At 38.1% G+C, this 22022-nt stretch overlaps 1 protein-coding gene across 1 annotated transcript in view; it reads left to right on the top strand.

The window, feature by feature from the left end:
- The window catches only part of MED14 (mediator complex subunit 14), a gene marked incomplete at both ends in the record, with an annotated part of 34162 nt that overhangs the window by 7327 nt on the left and 4813 nt on the right, over nucleotides 1-22022 (top strand). The window contains 24 exons of the mRNA XM_079549550.1: nucleotides 618-723; nucleotides 1365-1538; nucleotides 2157-2286; nucleotides 4024-4152; nucleotides 4517-4624; nucleotides 5458-5590; nucleotides 6113-6263; nucleotides 8322-8433; nucleotides 9097-9222; nucleotides 9823-9901; nucleotides 11430-11589; nucleotides 11937-12131; nucleotides 12734-12868; nucleotides 13353-13429; nucleotides 15310-15470; nucleotides 15742-15888; nucleotides 15975-16066; nucleotides 17198-17350; nucleotides 17591-17860; nucleotides 18179-18328; nucleotides 18867-18978; nucleotides 19586-19717; nucleotides 20405-20587; nucleotides 21255-21490. Of these exons, the coding sequence (XP_079405676.1) occupies nucleotides 618-723; nucleotides 1365-1538; nucleotides 2157-2286; nucleotides 4024-4152; nucleotides 4517-4624; nucleotides 5458-5590; nucleotides 6113-6263; nucleotides 8322-8433; nucleotides 9097-9222; nucleotides 9823-9901; nucleotides 11430-11589; nucleotides 11937-12131; nucleotides 12734-12868; nucleotides 13353-13429; nucleotides 15310-15470; nucleotides 15742-15888; nucleotides 15975-16066; nucleotides 17198-17350; nucleotides 17591-17860; nucleotides 18179-18328; nucleotides 18867-18978; nucleotides 19586-19717; nucleotides 20405-20587; nucleotides 21255-21490 (3451 nt within the window). The remainder of the gene's footprint in view (nucleotides 1-617; nucleotides 724-1364; nucleotides 1539-2156; nucleotides 2287-4023; nucleotides 4153-4516; nucleotides 4625-5457; nucleotides 5591-6112; nucleotides 6264-8321; nucleotides 8434-9096; nucleotides 9223-9822; nucleotides 9902-11429; nucleotides 11590-11936; nucleotides 12132-12733; nucleotides 12869-13352; nucleotides 13430-15309; nucleotides 15471-15741; nucleotides 15889-15974; nucleotides 16067-17197; nucleotides 17351-17590; nucleotides 17861-18178; nucleotides 18329-18866; nucleotides 18979-19585; nucleotides 19718-20404; nucleotides 20588-21254; nucleotides 21491-22022) is intronic.

The raw sequence follows: 22022 nt of genomic DNA, 5'->3' as shown, positions 1-22022 counted from the left end.
AGGCAGGAGACTGAGCCAGATGGTGTTAGTGGTGCTTCTGGCCCAAATACTGACCTGGTACAATCAGATTATGCTTTATGGATTGCATGGCAGGGTTTACCTCATTACACCAAGACTTTCAGCAGAAATAGGCTCTATCTGTGTTATGAGTGTGTATGTTACAGATTAGGCTCAGAAGGAGGTGCAAATTCTACTTGCTGGTAGCTAGTATCTGTTGTGGTGATGAATATGTGTTTTGTTCAGCTATGCTTGTTGCTTTCAACTTAAACATAAACCCTGGGGAAATCTTGGTGGTTCAGTTGAGTTCACTAGTGAGTTGTTTCTCTTAAAATTAGTAGTTAATTCATGTGAGTGTGCTTTTCTGTTTCTCCAGACGTTCTTGGTTGGTTAAAAATCCCTGTGCATTGTTGGCATTTAGGTGCTTAAAATAGTGAGCTCGGTCTTTTTTTTTCCTGTGCTCTGTTTAAACAAGCAATCCATTAGTGATTGCCTACGTTAGCACAATTAAAAGTTCTGATAACTACTTTTTTTCTTTAATGGCACACAGTTGAATTGTAGGTTTATTATGTGTCTGAGCACCAGCTTAATGCATATTCGATTGTTTTTTGTTTTTACAGAAAAATAGAAATAGTGCAGTTTGCAAGCCGTACTCGTCAGCTGTTTGTTCGTTTATTAGCCTTAGTCAAGTGGGCCAACAATGCTGGAAAGGTGGAAAAATGTGCGGTAAGTTGGCAACAGAGTCGGGTATAAAACAATCTTTTATTAGCATCGGATTTTGGTACCATCTAATTTTTCATTAATATAGAAGCTTTAAAAAACCAGACCTGTATTTCACAGCAAATGGATGTTAAATGATAACCAGTTTCTTCCTATTGAGAAGTTAAACAGTTCATAACAGTTCCCTAAAACTCCTCAGTTATTTAAAAAATAAAAAATTACACATCCTTTCAAGAGTTCTTGAACAGGACAGAGAAGATGGTGATCTCAGTGTGTTAGTTCTTGCTGTAATTTTAGTTCTGTTCTTAGTTAAGTAAGAACAAAGCACAGTGTTGCAAACACCAAGATTTGAGTGGCTGTAAACAAGTTAGGTTGGATTCCAGTAGCAGTCACCAGATACAGAGCTGTGAGGCTTCGCGCATCGTCCACAGCACCAGAAGTGCATAGATTGAAAGTATCCTTGTATGTGAACGTTATGGCAGAGCACTCATTCTTTGTTTTATAGATGTGAGTCCTAGAATTGGAGGGAAGTGACAGAATCATCTCTGTCACATATTAGATGAGCTGGATATAAAGAACCAGTGGTTTGTGCATTTTTGACACATTTTTTCTTTTTTCCTCTCCCCATCCCCCATTGTTCTCTACAGATGATATCAAGTTTTTTAGATCAGCAAGCCATTCTGTTTGTGGATACTGCTGATCGTCTGGCATCTCTAGCCAGAGATGCTTTGGTTCATGCTCGTCTACCTAGTTTTGCTATCCCATATGCAATTGATGTTCTGACAACTGGATCGTACCCACGCCTGCCTACCTGCATTAGGGTAAATAATATTACAGTATTACTTGTTGTGGGGGGATCCCCATCAAATGCACGATAAAGAAACTAATTGCCTGATGCGTGCAAATGGAAGTATGGTTTGCTACTGACATAGTGCCGAGGCCGTGAAGTGTCAATTTCTGACAGGAGGCACTTCCTATTTGAGCAAGTTATCCTTTCCTAGTGAAACATTCTCTCAGTTTCAACTAGTTCATCTCTGCAATGAATATAATAGCAAATCTTTGTTTGATACTTTTTGTTTCTACATGGTAAGCCGTCATACTAGAAAAATAGAATGCAAAAATAAGAATCAAACACCTGTTTTCTCAGAGATTTTGACTACAGCATACTATATTTTGAGATGTAGTGAGCTATGTATGGCTGCGTATGGCTGTTTTAATTTGTCCAAGTTGAGCAGTTTTATTTACTTGCTCAGGCAAGTTGTAAGTAACTAGAAAAAAAGAAATTGAATGCCAGATTAAAACAATCAAATACTGCAGTGGCCTGTGTAATTGTATGTGCAGACTTCTGGTCTGGTTCGTTTTTGTCATTGCTACTGGCAATGTATGAGATGTGTTTGAGATGTATAGATTTTTTTTTTTTTTAATATTTATTTTAACAGGATAAAATAATCCCTCCTGACCCGATTACAAAAAGTGAAAAGCAAACCACCCTTCATCAGCTGAACCAGATTCTTCGACATCGCTTAGTGACTACAGATCTCCCTCCCCAGCTGGCAAATCTTACAGTTGGTAAGAACTTGAGTCACTTTTTGAAGAACAGTTTATTGGAGACTGACTTAGTCGTTACCTTAGTGCTTAAAAAAAAAAGCCAAAAGGTAACTTAAGCGAGATCATTAGATAGGCTTAATCTAGTAAGATTGGAATTCTGTCTCTCTCAGACATCGAATTATCTTTTTCTCTTTTGAAAAATAAAGATAGTAATAATCTTGCTGGAATAACTTTCAGATAGAAATCCTGTGCAGGTAGTGGTAAAATGGTGTAGAGACTGTCTTGATCTTTCAGCAAGTGTACTATGAAAAGTTCTGCCCTTCTTTTGAGATGGAAGTGCTCAATGCCTGGTCCATGTTAGGCCATGCAATTCAACTGCTTTTTCTTACATTAATTTAAAAATTCAATTTAAATAAACTATTTGGTATTTCTCCTAGAAACTCTTTGAATTTTAACTTAAGCACATTAGTTGCTTTTTTTTGGTCTGTATTAATGTTGATCTTCGTGAATTAAATCTGTTGATGTTTGTGCACACATTTTATTCTGTGGCTGATTGCAATACCAGATCTCTAAATTATAGAGATCTCTTTTCATTTAGTCCAAGTACAGGTTGATGCTATGATGTTTTTTTTGTTGTTTCTACAGAAAGGGTGTTTATAAACTAGATTATGGCAGAATTGCAAAAAATGGACCTGAAATGGGCCTAGTCTGTACTTCTGACTGAGACAAAGTTAGCCTTGTATAAATTATATCCCCTAGATCTATAGTGAAGATACTTCTGAAAATTGGTAGAAGTAGTTTTCACTGATCCCTTTCCAAACACTTCAATATTACTACTAGAGCCATTTTTTATCTTAATGATGTGTAAATGAATTTTTATCTGAGTCACGAGGTTTTTCAGTTAGCTAAACATTTCAATATTAATTTCTGGTTTGAATTTGATTTCTTTTAAGAGCATATCTGGGATGCTTTTTAATATGCAAGTTTAAGTTAAAATCATTAGAATTTCTATAGGAATATTTCTAAATATCAAGAATTGTAAAGATGTCTATGTGGCGTACTTGGTAGTTGATTGAGAAGATTGACCCACACTTCTTAGTAAGAACTTGTACTTTATTGTTTGCTTTGCTTCTCGCTTCATTTAGGACCTTTCTTATATAGTTTTGGCTGCCTCTGTTCCCATGATAGCTATGCTCACAAAAATGTAAGGATGTATATGTCAATTCCATAAACAATGTATAGAATCTTTGCTTATGAGCATAAATGTGAAGGATGCGAAAGCGCGTTACTTCCGCATGAAAATGGAGTTAAAATATTTTAATGTTAAACAAATGGTTTGCTGTGAAATGTGTTTCCAGTGCTAGATTTTAGCCTAGGCTTCCTGTCTGCACACCTCTTCTGGATTCTTCCTTGAATATAGCAACAAATTGGAAAATTTAAGCCAGACATATTGTTTGTGTGATCTCAGATATTAGAAGTCAGCTCAGTGCAACTTTGTGTTAAAGCAATACAAATGCTGACAAATTATTGTGACAAAATTACTGCTGTGCAAGTCAGTTGGGGACTTCTGTCCATGCTGCTTATTGGCACTGGTGTTGTTGCATAAGCAGCTCTCGAAACTTCAGAATTGAACATAAACACATGCAGCAGAACAGAGTCTGTAGGGAAGTAACTCATTGAGACCGCCAGGAACTACTGCACTGGTAATATCAGGCATCATATGAGACTGAATGAAATAAAATATTTCTTCTTCCTTAGCCAATGGTCGTGTGAAGTTCCGAGTTGAGGGGGAGTTTGAGGCCACCTTGACAGTGATGGGTGATGACCCTGACATCCCCTGGCGCCTTCTCAAACTGGAAATTTTGGTTGAAGACAAGGAAACTGGAGGTAATAAATACAGAAAACAAAGTTTACACATTCATTTTAACATTATTTTTCTGTGGTGTTGCATAAGTCTTGTTTATGCAGAGTCTTTTGCATATCACAACTTGAGATAACAAAGCTACATATCCATACATATCCAATTTTTACCTTACTCTGTATACGTCAGATACCTTATCTGTGGTAGTCTATGGCAGTATAATAGGCTTGCTGAAATTTCCATGGTAAACCAAGAATTGTGTTATGTTGTTAGAAATTCAAGTGTTGAAGTTTCTTGGTACAGTTATCTTTTAATATTTATTTATTTCATTATTTATTCAAATGCCCGTTTTCATGGTATCTAATATGAATGGTTTTTAATTTATGAAAGATGGTCGAGCCTTGGTTCACAGTATGCAGATCAACTTCATCCATCAGTTAGTCCAGTCACGACTGTTTGCTGATGAGAAGCCACTTCAGGACATGTACAACTGTCTGCGTATCCTTCTGAAAGTTCCTTCTGAATAAGCCGTGTAATTTAATCTTGCTCTTTTTAGTAGGTGGAGGCCAAAAAATGTGACTTCCCTATTAAGCTAAGGGAAAACGCCTGGAAGAAGAGTAAAAACGATGAAGACAGTTAAGCTCATTTGCTAGCTGTAAAATTTCATTTTACATACTTGATCAACAAACGTAAAGATGAAGTACTTGAGACAGCAGGCTGTATGGTAAGGCAGTGAAGCAGCATACTGATTGTGGAAATAGGATAGGATGCTGACTTAAAAGGTATGGGAGCTTACAGTTCTTACTGTAGAACCATAGTAAAATGATGATGTTAACTGTACAGTGTGTTAACTGTGTTGCACCTGTATCAGTAATGAAATAGGATATAGCTTGTACAGAAAACCAGTGCAGTGACTTTGTATGTGCAAGGGACAAATTACTTGACACTATGAAATAATTTTCAATGAAATAGTTTCTGCAGGACCAAACACATTTATGTTACTAATGGGTGATCATGAAAGATGGGCTTAACTGTAATCATAGGGTGAACTGAATTTCTTTTAATAATCTTCTTTTTGAAAAAAAAACATGATTGGAGTTGAAATCTCTGAACTACAGCTACTGTGATGCTCTTGCCTAATAACCTGTCCTAGATTATAAAAAAAAACCAACAAACTTGGGGAAATAGTTGATGCTGATTACATACATTTATCTCTAGATTAGTACATGAGCTTGTTCTCAGACAGCATCGTGCCTGACTTTCATGGCAGTGGACTTGCATAGTGAACACAGTCTTTGGATGTCTTCTCTTTCCTTAACTCTCTTCCTCAGACTCCTTCTGCCTAGCACTTCAGTTGGAAGTCCTGCATTCGCAAACACTAATGCTGATTCGGGAGCGCTGGGGTGACCTAGTGCAAGTGGAGCGATATCATGCAGGGAAGTGCCTTTCACTCTCTGTGTGGAAGTAAGTTGATTTTAAAAAGCTGTTAAACTTCATAAATGAAACATTAGGAGCTTTTTCATTTCCTAAATTTGAGCCGGAATTTTCAGAACTGTGTTTTCTTTTTGAGCTGGAATTCCAAGATTCCTGAACGCATCTCTTGTGAAGAAGTGAGCGATGTACATTCATGTACATAAAATCAGCTCATTTTCCTGAATATCTAAATAAACAGACAATTTGTCAGTCTTTCACCATGCCTATTGCTTGACTTAAACTAGATAGAATTAAAAAAAAAAAAAAAAAACTGATCCAAATGCTCTTCTGACTCCCATGTTGAGTTTGCAGCCATCTAAAACTCTTTGTGTGGATATAGTTTACTAAGGTTTCTTCATTTAAAGATTAAACTAAATGTTTTATTCAGTTCAGCTTACATAATATAACTTTTATACAGAGCTCTCAGAATTAAGAATTAGCTGCTGAAAAGCATTTTTTCTGCTATTTCAATTAATAGCGGAATAGTGTTTTAATTTTTCCCTTTATTTTAAGCCAACAGGTGCTTGGCAGGAAAACAGGGACTGCTTCTGTTCATAAGGTCACTATTAAGATTGACGAGACTGATGTCTCAAAACCCTTGCAAATATCCCATGAACCTCCACTGCCAGCCTGTGATTCCAAATTGATGGAAAGAGCCATGAAGGTAAAAGCTTGCTTTGTAAGAAGCTTCTACTTCTGTAAATCAGCAACTTAAAAATATTTCTTTTGCTTTGATTCTGTTCAAAGAGCAGTACTATGACTTATACTAACCTGTCACTGTAGATCACAGGGTGTTAATGTTGAGACCATAAATTGTTGTTACAAATTAGTGTTCTTGACTTTTGTCTTTCGCATTACACCTACTTTTCAGTGCTTTATATACCACTTATGATGACAGAATGTTGGGGCTGTGGGGGGCACCAGTGAAGCTTCAGTTTTATTTAGTGCTTGGCTTGAAATATTTTACAAAGAGCTGTTACAAGGAGCTTCCCTTTTCCATCTTGAAGATGCTGTGCAACCTTCCTATGAAAATCAGCTTCCACATGTGACTTGAGCTGACCACCCAGCAGCATTATTCAGTTTGGAAAATATTGCATTATGATTGGAAAATGCTGTACAAAAGAGTCAATGTAGTTTGCTTGTTACAAGGGTTATGCAAAACTTGATTTTATATGATGACCAATGAAGCCATTGTAAATTTGAGATTTATGGAAGTTAATGATGGCCCCCTTTCATTCTCTGTGCTTAGAGATTTTACTGGCTTTGCTGTTCTGCCGTTATATAATTACAGCTAAAATTGTTATTCTGGCTGTCTTTTTGTGTTTAAGATACTATACAATACTGGCACAAACAGGTAGATTTGTCTGAGTGGATTGTTATACATTAGTGTACTGAAAATTTGATGTAGTTGTGGAAGTTACAGTAAATTGTTTGTGAAGTCTATGTAACTGATAGCAGCTGCTGAACTGAGATACTCCTGTGAATGTTTAAATGCTTGATTTTAAGGCCTTATCTTGGAAAGCTAATCTTACAGGACAAAGTTGTTCTGGTATACATGAAGGTAGGTACTGGTGTTTTATATACTTCTGTGCTGGAATAAATCTATTCTGCATTTATCTCTTATGCAAGAATAGAATTTGTGTTCAATTTACCTTGAGCAGTTTTCAGAGCAACGTAATGTTAAGAAGAAGGTTCTGTAGTAAACTGTGGCTTTGCTTAGGCAAAATATGTAGGTAAAATAACTGTAAAGTGAATAGATGTAAGTGTAAATGCTTCAATTTAGGTTGCGCAAGTCATTTAAAGCAAATACGAGTTGGAGATGTAAACTTCAGCGCTGCCAATAGATAGATACTCTTGGGTTCAGTGGGGTTGCTCATGTTCACCATCTGCCTCTTCACCTCACTATATTGTCACTCCTTCTAGCAAGACTAAAATGAGTATATTATGTTTCATTCTACAGCTACGTGTGCATTTGGGCCATGAAATGTGGTCCAAGCGCTGGAGCACCTCTCCCGTAAAGAGAGGCTAAGAGGTCTGGGATTGTTCAGCCTGCAGAAAAGAAGGCTTCAGGGAGACCTTAGAGCAGCCTTCCAGTACCTAAAGAGAACCTAAAGGGAAGATGGAGAAGGGCTTTTTACCAGGAAGTATAGTAACAGGACAAGGGCTAATGATATTAAATGTAAAGAGGGGAGATTTAGATTAAGTATTGGGAAGAAATTCCTCACAGTGAGGGTGGTGACCTGGACCAGGTTACCTGGAGAAGCTATGGATGACCCATCCCTGGAGGCATTCGAGGCCAGGTTGGATGGGGCCCTGGGCAGCCTGATCTAGAGAAAATTGTCCCTGCCCATGGCAGAGTGGTTGTAAGGAGATGGTCTTTAAGGTCCTTTAAGCCCAAACCATTCTATGATTTGTGTAGAAGTATTCATATGCTAATCGTTTTGTTTATTTTTCCATAGCTTAAGCTTGTTACAAACAGGTGCATGCTGAGCTGGAAAATACTCCAGCCTTGATCTAGAACAAGTAGATCTGCATAGGGACTGATGACTGTGTGTTTATTGTATTTTGTAGTGAAACAAATACTCAGGTTAATAACGCTTTTGGTTCACCAAAGTTCTCAGCAGATGAATTCCAAAGTGATCATTTTAATAAGCTTTGTTTTTGTGTGCTAGGGCATAAAGCCCATATGTCAGATTTGACATTGCTTGGAACTTTTTTCCAGATTGACCATCTATCAATAGAAAAACTCCTAATAGACAGTGTCCATGCGAGATCTCATCAAAAACTCCAGGAGCTAAAAGCCATTCTGAAGAGTTACAATGTTAATGACAATTGTACGTGTTTTCTACCAAAATGTGCTTGAAATCTTTCTCCTTTTATCCCTAGGAATGCTTTCTGTTTTTCTTGTTGTTTCTTGTCTCTCATTAATTTGAACAAAAAAAATATGAATTAAAAAAATGTAGGACAGTATGTTCAATATTAAAAAGGTCTAGCTTTAAATTATTCTGCATTGCTAATTAAAATACTCAGTGATATCTATCTGTAAATGTGATGTAATAGCTGAAGTTGCTAGAGTATTATGCTGTGGAAGGGTTAGAAGTTGTCTACTGTAAAACTAGCTTGGAGCTGAAAGCAAATCTTCCAGTGTATTAAACTGACTTTGGGTGAGGCTTCAACTGCTGGTGAAACTGAGATTCAAATTGAGCTTACAATCTTGAAACAGTGAGTTAAAAAGTATTCATGTTGGTTTTTTTTATTTAGTCTGGCTTTTCTGCGTGGCTTATTATAAGCAGTTTTCACCAAGAAATTACTGTATTCAGTTTCCTCTTCATCTTGAGTATAATAATGTGCAAATGCTTATACTGAATTCAGAACTACTGCAAGTTAAAAATTTTTCCTGTTAAAAGCAAACGTGTTTGGAGATTGTAATGGGCTGAACTTTAACATGATGAACTTGAATTCTGTGGCTAATTATTAACTTTTTTTTTTTAACGTAGCATTCATTGAGACAGCTCTTCCAACTCTTGTAATTCCAATTTTGGAACCATGTGGTCGATCAGAGTGTCTGCATGTTTTTGTTGATCTCCATTCTGGAATGTTTCAATTGATGCTCTATGGCGTTGGTAAGTAGGTAAAACAAAGTAGGGTTACAAGATATCAAATACAGCCTGTATTATGAGGTTATTTTGTGTGAACAGTTCTGTCAAGTCTTTGAAATTCCGGAAGTGAGGGTCAAGCTGATGAAGCTGTGTGTTGAGTGATCTTAGATATTTTACTTGAATGTGATTAGATAAGCGGATCTTTGTGTTTATGGTACACAGTTCAGCATATCTTATGAGAAGAAATGACTATATATTGTTAGACATCATTTGCAATTTGTTTTCTTTAGGGCTTATGTTCCCTAGGCAGAGCTGGTAATGATTCAAGTCATTTCATGTGGATGTGATTGACCTTAAATATTTTGAGATATTTTTCAAGTCTAACTTAGCGTTTCAGATTTCTCTCTTTCTGTGTTTGTTTTGTTTTTGTTTTTAGGTAAAGTTAATTCCTATGGCTTTTTTGCCTAAGAACATACTACTTTGGTTCCACAAGCATTATGGATCATTTGTTTTGTATCTTAATTGTAGTTGTTAAATTAAACAAAACACTTTCATTAGAAGATCAAAAGCTTACTGTTTTAAGAGCAGTTGTTAAGAGTATTTATTCACTTGGTATTCTTACAGATCAAGTGACACTGGATGACATAGAGAAATGTGTTAATGATGATATGAAGCGGATCATTCCTTGGCTCCAGCAGCTTAAGTGAGAGACTTGAGTAATTCATTTAGTTACTATAGAAGGAGTTACCACGTTTGCATTTTGGATGTTTGTACTTGCTTGGCTTTGTGTACTTTTTCTGTGTCCTAAGCAACTTTGAGTATTTGTTGCCTCCTTTTAAATGAGTGGAGAAAATTTTTGCAGGGTGATGATTGCACAGTCTGCCTTTAGTTTGCCTTCTTGCACATAGCCTCAGGTGTTGCTTGCTTGCACGCTCTGCATGAAGTCTTCTCACTTCATCAGGAGCAAACCACTTGCTTCCTGAGGATCTCATTTTGTGTCCATGCTCATTTTCCTTCTCCTTTATTCCATTTTGTTTCTACGGCTGAATTCTTGTTTCTCAGGAAGAGCAATTTCCCTTTTCACAACACAAAGGGAAAGCCAGGAAGTGACCTAGAATGATTTAAATAATATGTTTATCTTCTAATATTTCTGCCCTGGCAGAAGTATTGAACTTCATATCTTTGCTCTTTAGAGCCCTGAGATTTAGGCGCAAGATACGTTTTGCTCTCCCATAAGAGGTTGTAGCAAATAATACAAATACAACTTACACCCACAGAAAAACCAAATTCCACCTGCTCTTTCTTTTTGGAAATTCCCAGTACTCTAATTGCAGAGTGAAGCCTCTGTTTGAGGAGTTTTGTTTCTAAAAGAGGCATGATGAGGCATGAAGCACTGGCACCCTGGAGAAACTAATCAACCTCCCTTTGTCATTATTAATGTGCTCAAGATAATGGTTTGGGTAGTGCTGTTGTTTCTGAGTAAGCTAGACAGTCCTATGAAGTGTCTTTTTAGACAATTAATCTCAGATGTTTCTGTGAGAATAAAGATGGTGCATCCTGTTGGACAGACATTGAACAGCCACGCTTTTCACTGCTGCTCTCAGTTGAAGTTTGACTGAGAAACCACGCCATGCATTGCTTCCCTCCTTCAAGCCTAGGTTGGCTTTCTGGTCTTGCCACCATAGCTGAAATCAATCTGAGTAGACTCAAGTTTAATTCCATGCATGAGAATAAGTTTGTTTGTCTTGCTGAGGTTCTTTACTTCCAAACTTATTTAATGGAATTAGGTTGTTTATAATGTGATCAAGAGTGATATTAATCCATTTTAGGTGGCCTTCTTACTGCCTTGTTCATCAGCACGCGGGAGCAAAGATTTCTTTTTTCTATATCCAAAATAACGGGAGATTCTAAATCATATAATGTGCTTGTTTTATATCTTGTTTATTCTTTTTATATTGCAATTTTATATTGGAATATAAATATATATTTATATTCATTCAATAAATAATTTCAAGGCTTTTCTTCGTAAACTAGCAGCTATCTGTGTCCCAAGCATGTAAATATAGCAATAAGGAAATACAAACTCAGCAGGAAAAAAAAAAAATCTGTTTAACTGTGTGTAGCTTGCGCAGCAGTATTAGATGTTGTTTTAGATTATGGATGGCTCCTAGTGTGACACTAAAATAATTTAAAACAGTCTCAAAGTACTAATGCCTTTATTTCAATGCAAGGTTCTGGCTTGGACAGCAACGTTGCAAACAGTCAATAAAGCATCTGCCTACAGTGAGCAGTGAAACACTTCAGCTAGCTAATCATGCTAGCCATCCAGTGGGAAACCTTTCCAAACACAAATTGTTTATCAAACTCACTCGTCTTCCACAGTACTACATTGTAAGTATCTGAAAAATACTTCTTATCTTCTCTCCTCAGGCAATTTGTAATGGTAACTCTAAGATTAGGAAGAAAGTTAATTGCTGTAATCCTTGTGGGTTTGTTAGGCAGTCAGGCTCATAAAGAGGAGGGGGACATAAACGTTTGCTACTCAGCAGCCCTCGTGTTCTCTTTATATTCCTGAAATTCTAGTCTTTCTCTTTTTGGATCCCTTTCGTAGCCACCGTATTAGTATCTTAAAAAAGAGGGCTGTGTTTTCCTGCAGAAACTGGGGGAAGAATAGAAACTGATGTAGGCATAACCTCAATTGATGGTCTTGTTGATTTTGTTATTTTGTTTTAATGCAGGTTGTAGAGATGTTCGATGTTCCTGGCAACCCCACAGAACTAGAGTACAAGTACTACTTCCTCTCAGTGAGCTATGCTGAAGGAGATGACAACCCTGCTACTGCACTTCTGTTACAGCAGTTCAAGCCAAACATTGAAGAGTTGGTACTAGACACAAAAAGTGGGAAACAAATGAAAAGTGGTGTCAAGCGCAAGGTATGCATTTCAAAAGCCTTCAGGCTCTTTCTAAAGAGTGGAAGCCAAACACATGTTCTTAGCATCATTACCAGCTTTAGTGCAGCTGTTTCAAAGTTTGTGTGGCTGACAGCTTACACTGAGTCTTAGTACTCAGGGCTGCTTCCCTAGGGAGTTACGGGGAAACTATTTTCCAACAGTTATCGTCTTTGAATTCATGCCAAGCCTTCTTAGTTGGTCTAAAAGAAAGCCAAGGGAGAGCACTGTACAGAGGTAGTTAGCACAGCTTGTATTAGCAAAGCACTGCTATCAGCATGATATGCTTTGTGCCATAGAAGTGTAATCTTTGAAAGACTCCAGGGAGACTATGGGGACCGATAGGAGTTGCTTCTTGGGGCCAGGTTGACCTGGCTTACTGGTGTGTAAATACTGTTTGGAGGAAGGAGGTGATTATAAAATTACTTCAAATTAATTGCTGTAGTCCTGAAGTTGACCCTTTAGGAATTTTTCTCAGTGTGTGTTTCATTTAAAATTTGGATGAGTTAGGTTGTTGTCTGACATCTGCACAAAATGTTTACTCCAAAATGTGCAAGAATATTTATTTGTCTTTATTTTAATTCTAGTTGTCTGGTGATCCATGTTCCATAGAACCTAAGAAACCAAAACGGACGGGAGAAATGTGTGCCTTCAATAAAGTCCTAGCTCATATTGTAGCCATGTGTGATACAAACATGCCATTTATAGGGCTTCGTTTGGAGGTATGTATTAAGAAATATTTTGTTTGCTTCTTCTCTTCTGCTGCTCCTGACTCTTTTGTCCACATGTTCTCTAAACAGTTACATCTAGACATGTTCACTTTGTAGTCCCTTTCTAGATGAGTCTGGGTAGCTGACGTTCTACTTTGGGTTGCTCTAGTCTTCTAGCTGGTTCTCTAATATCAAGCACTAACTGCAGAAGACTTCAGAAGCTGAGGGAAAAGGAAAAATGAGAGGATGAAAGAGAGGCTTGTAGGAGAGCATGAGAAAGAACTTCTTACCACATTTACACAACCTGGTTTTTGGCTTTCCAGTGCTAGAGGATATGAAATATCTGTCATCCTTAGCAAAAGAAAATAATAATAATAATAATAATAATAATAATAATAATAATAATAATAATTAATAATAAAAACCCTTGAGAAAGCTGCACTTACTTTGCTTGACTGTTTTTGCATGAGATAACCTTTTTCTTGTTCATTTGTAGTTATCCAATATGGACATTCCTCACCAAGGAGTACAAGTAGAAGGAGATGGCTTTAGCCATGCCATACGTTTATTAAAGTAAGGGGATATACTCCTGCTTGATTTAATTACTGTACACATGCTTGTGAGAAAAAAGGATTGTTCAGAGATTAACACTAAAAATGTTGTGGGGGCTGGGATTTGGAGGGAGTTGATTTGTTTCACCGTTGTGTGTTTTGCATTCTTGTTTGAAGCAGTGCTGTACAAAGAAGAAAGTAAGAATACGCTCAAAGCCAGCTATTGTTTGTTTTTCTTGTTAGCCTAAACCGGGGTGCTCTGAAAACAGTCTGACAGTCCTCAATTCTAACATCCAGGCACTTCTAAGGAATCTACAGCATTGTGGTGACTGATGCACTTGTAATTGCAATTTTAGATCAGGTCAGAGACCTGCTTACTCCATATGTTATTAACAATGACCAGTATGTGAGACTGCAGAGGAAAATGCAAGGGAACCCAGAAATGGCAATTGCATGGTTAAGAACTTGTGAAGGAAACATCTGGGGCCCTTACGGTAAAGAGTGACATGGACCTCTGGAGGTCACCTGGTCTAGCTGTTTGCTCAAAGCTGAATTTTCCAGTCGCCAAGGATTTATGGCACAGAGACCTCCAATGCTGACCAGAGGGGAGTAGTCATTTGGTTTGACTGTCTCAGCTAATGCTAATACAGTCCGGGATGCAGTGGTCTGGCGCTGCTGCACTGGCATGCTGCTGACTCCTGTTCAGCTTCTCGCTCGGGCCCCCAAGTTCTATTTCTGAGAGCTACTATGCAGCCAGTCAGCTCTCACCCTGTGCAGCTGCACAAGGTTATCTTTTGCCCAGTGCAGGACTGCATTTCTTTTTGCTGAACTTCATGAGGTTTCTGTTAACTTATGCCTTCAGCCAGCTGAGGTCTGTCTAAATGGCAGCCCTGTCCTCCAACGTGCTGAGTGCTGCTCCCTTCTGTTTGACATCACCTGTGTATTCCTTGGTATCATATAGATTGTTGAAGTTAAATATTATTGGCCTCTGTACTAACCCCAAGGAGTGCCAACCATATGCAGCCACCAATTTGACCTGGAACTTTTGGCCACAGTGCTTTCTATCATCAGTCCAGACAGTTTTTGACGTTCCTTGGGGCTTACCTCAAGCCTCACCGGTTCAACTTCAGGTTGTGTTATGAAGTAAAATAAATTATATCAATTTTACAACAAAGAAACAACAACAAATGCCACCAAACCCACAGTTTGCTAAAGTGTAAAATAAACTGCTTAACTTTTTCTACTCTGCTGAGATACATTGTGGTATAAAGGCATCAGTTTTTAAATGCATCAGTCTCTACCTTTTTAACTGCAGACAAGTAAGCTGGATTTAGGGATGGTATATGACATTTCTGAAATAAACTCAATTTTTAGAGAAGTTAGGCATATTTTTACTTTAGCTTTGTTTACTGTGTCCTCTAAATTCAATTTCGCGTTGGTATATGAGTAAATTAGTGGGCATTAAGATAATTGCTAGGTTACTCATTGCATTTAAAGTGAACTTGTTCAGAAGGAGACCTGATGCACAAATTCAGGTTGCCACAGAATTTTATTTTCATCTTTTTTAGCTTGTTTCTCTGTATAAAAGCTTTATATTAGTGTGCTCCTACTTTTATCTGGAGATCAGGGCAGTTCAGCGGTTCCATCAAAAGTCTGTAATTTGCAACTGTTGAATCCATATAAAAAATTGGTCTTAACTCGCTGTGCTTTTATAACACACTTACAATCCTTGAAGAGGAGTAAGATCTCCAACTGTGTGGTCCAGCTGTCTGTCTTACTGTTGATTATTCATTTTTTTTCATGTCCAGACACATAAGTTCTTCAGGAAATGTTAAAAGGTGTTATTTTTCAGTTTGGGGACTACACTGTGTGCAACTGAGGTCCTCTTTTCTTCACAAATAGAATTCCTCCCTGTAAAGGTGTAAACGAGGAAACACAGAAGGCTCTGGACCGATCTCTTCTTGATTGCACTTTCCGATTACAAGGTAGAAATAATCGCACGTGGGTCGCTGAGCTGGTGTTTGCAAATTGTCCACTTAATAGCACCTCATCCAGGGAGCAAGGTAAGAGAGGTCAGGTAAACCTTGTGTCTTTGTCCTATGTGTTGTCTGCTCCAGTATCGTTATGATCTTTTTGCGTTAAGGGACAACTATCTACTCTTAAAATTTCTAATGAGCCACAGTGCACCTTTATCAAACGCTCTTGACTGTTGAGTTGATTCTTTTTTATTATTTAAGTATGCTTCCTGGACTCTCTCCACAGTTAAATCATAGTCTGTAAACCTCAGTTTAGGAACCACTTGTTTAATTAGTATTTACTGTTCTAACCCTGTAGGACCAACCCGTCATGTTTACCTTACATATGAAAACCAGTTATCTGAACCAGTTGGAGGTCGCAAAGTTGTTGAGATGTTCCTCAATGACTGGAACAGCATTGCTCGGCTGTACGAATGTGTCCTGGAGTTTGCACGCTCCTTACCAGGTACAGAAATAGCCTCCTTTTCTTTAAAAATTATATTTACAGATTACTATGGTTTTCTCATGCTCTTTTCTCTGCTCTCTTCAAAGACATACCCAACCACTTAAACATTTTTTCAGAAGTTCGTATCTACAATTACCGAAAGCTTATCCTTTGTTATGGAACTACCAAGGGGAGCTCAGTAAGTAATTCCTAAGTCCACTTAAAATGTATATTTGAGAACACATTGGGCAGGCCTGGAGTTCTTAGAATTGCAACAAAATATATCCTGGTATTGTGTTATTGTGGAATTAATATTATTCAATGTAAAAAAGACAGAAATAAAGGGCGCTGGATTAGTAATTTGCTAGATTCTTTCTTGTCTAGAATTTTTGAGAATCTGTTCAATGTACTTCAAACTGTGGGAAGGAGAGTTGATCCTTCTCCTGGCGTCATTGATCTGTCAGCATAGCTTAAGGTTGGTGAAGGTTGGTGTAGCAGCTGTATTCAAATTTATGATGTGTTACTACTGCTGTTATATTGGGATGTATGAATCTTCTAAGCTTAATGTTGCTTTAGAGAAATGACTCAGTTTTTTGAATGTAGTATTGTGCTTTTAAATGGGACAATCCCTAATTATTTTGTAGCAGTACTGTTCTCTTGATCAGAAGTCTAGCTTACTCTGTAGTATTTGCATTTACAGCATATTAATTACTTTGTCTACTGTCTGTGTGCTTGCTCACTCCCTTGCACTACATGCGGGGCAAGGAATGAAATAACCACATTTATTACAGACTAATAATATAGTTGAGTGTGCACTGATGCAAAGTAGTTGATGCGCTCAAAATTTGCATCCTGGAAAGTCTTTGTGTAAACATTTTTTACAAGTATTTCTATGTGTATTTTATTGTGACTGTTAGTCTTAGTAAGCAATGAGAGTAGCATTGTAGATTTTGTGTGTCACTTCCTTACGTATTAGTTTGTCCAGTTCTTTTTTTTTGTGACATGGTAGAGGTAATCAGTCCGCTTCCAGCAACTCTTGATCAGTTCTTTGCGGTATGAGTCTCTCATGTTTAATTTCTTCAGTCTCAACTCTGTCAGGAAAGGCACTTGTTCAAGTTGATTGACTTGCTGAAGTAACTCTGGTTTGATGGTTGTCAACAATCCAGCTAACTAAATAAGTTATGCAAAAGCTAACAGAAGTCTTTCCAGAACCTGAACCGTGAGTTAGGAATCTGAGGTTTTGTGAAAAAGGATAAAAGTGAGATCAGACCAGCTTTCTTGTAATAACCTCTTGCTTCTAGTTTCCAAGGTCTTGTTCTTAATATTGCAGATCAGCATTCAGTGGAACTCCATACTCCAGAAGTTCCACATTTCACTGGGAACTGTTGGCCCAAACTCAGGTTGCAGTAACTGCCACAACACAATTCTGCACCAGCTCCAGGAGATGTTTAATAAAACACCAAATGTGGTGCTGCTGTTACAGGTAATGTTTTAAATGCTTCCCTCAAGAAAAGTCCAAGGTGACTAAGAGGTGATTGCTGATTAAACTGTTATCTTCAAAATTACATGTGTGTATTGATTATGAATCTCCTTGGCAGAAGGTGACTTGGGAAAGATAGTACCTTTCCTGCCCCTATTATATCTGTCCCCACCCAGCCCAGATTTTTGCAGACTTTTACTTAACGGTAAGCTGTCTGGTCTCTCAATATCTGTTCTTTTTCAGGTTTTGTTTGACACTCAGGCTCCATTAAATGCCATCAACAAACTTCCAACTGTGCCCATGCTGGGTCTGACTCAACGCACTAACACTGCCTATCAGTGTTTCTCAATTTTGCCACAGTCACCTACGCATATCAGGCTGGCTTTCAGGAACATGTACTGCATTGACATCTACTGCCGGAGCCGTGGCGTTGTAGCGATACGTGATGGAGCATACAGTCTTTTTGACAACAGCAAAATAGTTGAAGGTTTTTACCCTGCACCTGGATTAAAGGTGACTGTTTCCAAGTTGTTTTTAAGTTGGTGTTTCAGGTAACTAGAGATATTTCATATTATTAAGCAAGGCTTATTGTTTGGTGATGATAGAAGACTCCTTTTTGAAAGAAAGGAGGATGGCTGTGAATTGAACTTGAAGATCCATTTTCCACAGAAAAATTCTGTTTATGAATTCATATATTTTATAAACTTTATATACTGTGTGTAATGAATGCTTACTAGTGGTTAGTTCTGCTTCTGCTAATGACCTGGTCATTCATGTAATTCACTGCAAATGGAAAATGACTGTTTACTAACAAAACCTTTTTATCCACAGACATTCCTGAACATGTTTGTTGACAGCAACCAGGATGCACGAAGACGGTCTGTAAATGAAGACGATAACCCGCCCTCTCCTATTGGAGGTGACATGATGGATTCTTTGATATCTCAGCTTCAGCCTCAGCAACCACAGCAACCGCAGCAGGTAGCCTACAGACGAAAGTTAAAAACGTTTAGCTTAGTCTTCCACAAATGCAGGTTTTTAAGATTACTTTCTGGAATAATTGGCAGTGAAGAATTGAATGAGAGACTATAAAAGTGTTACGTGATGGAATTTCCCTTGGGGCAAAACATTAATTTGTCATTTTTTATTCCAGTATAAACAGCCTGTAGCAGATGACCAGCAGCTTTGGAGTGTCACATGAGACTTTCTATTTTAGAAGCAAAGCTTTGATGGAGGGTGGGAAAATGGCTGTTGAGGATGAAAGATGAGGGGCAGGGAAGGGAGGGAGGAAGAGTCAGGAGGCTTCTCTGTACAGAGTGATGGATAAGGAAGGATGAGATACAGAGACATTTTTGTCTTGAAAAACTATAAAATAATTTAAAAAAAATAGTGTGTTGTGAACAAGGTGGTATAGGGAATTGAATAAAGCACAGATAAAGATCAAACTCTCACTAGTATTCTCTTGCACTCAGTTTTTGTTCAAAATGATGAAAGACTTCTGTTGTGTTAACACTTTCAGCCGTTTGCAAAGCAGGCAGGAGCATCAGGAGCATATCCTCTTACTTCGCCACCCACCTCCTATCACAACACAGTGACACCTTCTCCATCTATGATGCACACACAGTCACCAGGTGAGATGGCTGAGAATTTGTGAGCTAATCGTACTGAAAATATACATGCAGCTTTTTGTGTGTGCCTCCTGCTTTCTGATATTCAAGCTGTGTTTAGCTCCAAGTTAGTCAAGTTAATATGCTTTATAATTTGGAAGAACAACAAAGCAAAGTCCTGCTGTGCATGTTTTGAAGGGTGTATTTCAAAGCATAAAAAAAAAAATGGCAGAAGTGTGGCTATATAATCTTTGAGACTGTTTTATTCTTAAGGTTTATAGCTTGCTCAGTTAAAACCTGATCATTTTAAATGCCTCCTCCTTCAGAAAAACTTTTAATCACCAAAGCTTAGCTTTCTGTTTCCAACTGTTACAGTGCAACAGTTGAATCTGTTTGAATTTAAGGGAGGGGAAAATGCCATTCTTCAAGTCAGGTATCTTGTAAAGCTTCGTGTGTGTGCTGAACTCCTCTGGAAAATATAATCTTCATGCATGCCCAAAATACAGCCTTTTAGTGCAATTAGAAAATCCTCATGAATTTTGTTTCCTGACTCTCTAAAATGAGGGAGCTGTAGCAATTGGTAGAAAAAAAATGGGAAATGTGTATGTCATGATGTGATATCTTTGATCAGGAAACTTGCATGCTGCAAGCTCACCTAGTGGAGCTTTAAGAGCACCATCACCAGCATCCTTCGGTCCAACTCCTTCACCTTCTTCCCTTGGAATTACAATGGGTCAAACAGCGAACTTTGCCAGCCCACACGGTGAGTTCCTTACTGTATGCAGGGACAGGGAGAACGCATTTGCTGCTCAAAATTAACTCTTCCTGGGCATAATTAAATGGGGGGAAAAAAAATTTCGTAATTGACTGAAGTAGCTGTTTTTATACATGTGTGTAACTGTTAACAGCAGTCAAAAGTCGCTGCATGGCACAGATTACAATCAGTGAAGGTTCGGGTGGTTATTTTAGCACCCCAATAAAACTGTGGAGATGAACTAAGTGAAATAGATATACAGTAGACAATTTAAGAAGCTTGCTCTGATCAGCCTTTGTAATAGAGTATTACACCAAAGGTACTTTTGCAGAGATAATTCCAAGATAGAGCTTAGATTAAGAACATCTTCAGCTGGAGGCTTCATCCCCAGCTGAGGCTTTCATTTGTTGAGGAGCAATAGAAACATCTATATGCAAGAGCTCTCTTTAGTTTCATCCCAGTTGTGTTAAAGGCATTGATTTGCCTTAATGTTCAATTTTATTTTATTTTGAAAAACGCAAGCAGAAAACCCTTAAATTTCTATCTTATTTTTTTTTCATCTGCCCATTTAGTACAGATGTAAAATAAATTCTGAAAGACTGAAGGCGTCTTAAAATTGTGTAGATTTTGCAAGTATTTTTTAGTTTAGTAAACCTTGAATTTTTTTTTAAGATGATGGTCTTGTAATATCTGCAGGTACCATAGATCCAAGCTCACCATACACCATGATGTCACCCAGTCAGCGTGCAGGGAACTGGCCAGGATCTCCTCAGGTTTCTGGTCCATCACCAGCAGCACGGATGCCTGGAATGTCACCAGCCAACCCTTCCCTTCATTCACCTATCCCAGATGCCTCTCATTCCCCTCGAGCTGGAACAAGTAGGTTGCATTATTAGCATTACAATTGTGAAACATTCATGTTTAGCATTTCTAGTTCTGGGCATTTTTGGTAGGTTTGTGTCTCAACCTAACAGTGCTTTCTTTCTTTGTGTAGTAAAATAGGTAAAGAAATGAAGCCTTTATTCTGGACCAGTTCAAGTATTCTATAGCAAACTAGAAAATGAGTTGAATCATACAGCATTAATGTCAGCAGGATTGATGCCTCTTGAAATACAAAAGTTAGTCTTAAACTATTGGGCTACGTGACTGAGAGAAAAATCTTTGGAATGAAAACAGTGATATTTGCCTACCAAAATAACTTCTCATATTATGGAGCTGTAATGCTTCTCTTGCAAGTTTGATCTAGTTGTCTTTAGATCTCATTCAGTTTGTTGTATCTGTGATATCTGCTAGCACACTGAAGAAAGAGGATAAGGGAACATGAGTGAATGTTACTGAGACTTTGCACCAATCAAGGGTTGAAGCTCTGATGCTTCGACTTTGGCTCTGTTGCCTATTACTAGGCAGCTAGATGCTCAAATAAGAAACGTTAAGCTTTGGCCCAGGCTGGTCATTGCTTGAGTACTGATAGCAAATCAAGTGAATGCACATCTGAGGTTTCGACTTAAATTCTTCCGTACTGCAACTACTTTTTTCTTACTAATAGGTTCCCAAGCAATGCCAACAAGCATGCCTCCACCTCGTAAACTACCTCAGCGTTCTTGGGCTGCATCCATACCTACAATCCTCACCCACAGTGCCTTGAATGTTCTGCTGTTGCCCTCTCCTACCCCTGGGCTCGTGCCAGGACTAGCTGGCAGCTATCTTTGCTCCCCTCTTGAGCGATTCCTTGGATCAGTTATTATGAGGAGACATCTTCAGAGGATCATACAACAGGAAACGGTATGTTTTAGGATGTTTTAACATTGATTTGCAAATATCAGTTTGGAGGTGTTCATCTTAGTGCTTCTGTACTCCGCATCTCCAATTAGATACAAACTGAAGCACTTCAAATATCACAAGTGTTTGCTATTAGATTTGTTCTGCTATACTTCTGAATATTCCCATCTCAAGTATCAAAATTTAGAGAAAGTATTTAGTTCAGTTTCCTTTCCATGCAAGCAAGAACTGGGAAACCTATTTGGTCAAGTGAAATACAATAACTGACACAATAACTGATGCTTTGGTTTCTGTGAGTTTAGCATGTCAACTGTGAGTTAAGTGGAACAGCTGGAGGTTTACTGTGGATGTCTCTCCTTGGCAGGAATGTCTGAGGAAGTAGTTAGCAATCGACGACGACTCAGTCCTGAATGTTGCTTTAGGGTTGGAGACAAACAGTGTCACCTCTTTGCTTCGTTGGCATTCTTTAAGTGATGAAGAAAAAGCCAAACCCTGCAGAGGGTTCATTCTGAAGGCAGATTTACCTGTATGTAAG

This window comes from Tetrao urogallus, assembly GCF_951394365.1.
Source record: "Tetrao urogallus genome assembly, chromosome: 1".
NCBI classification, from domain to species: Eukaryota; Metazoa; Chordata; class Aves; order Galliformes; family Phasianidae; genus Tetrao; species Tetrao urogallus.
Note: the sequence above shows the minus strand (reverse complement) of the source record. Positions and strands in the feature narration are given on the sequence as shown.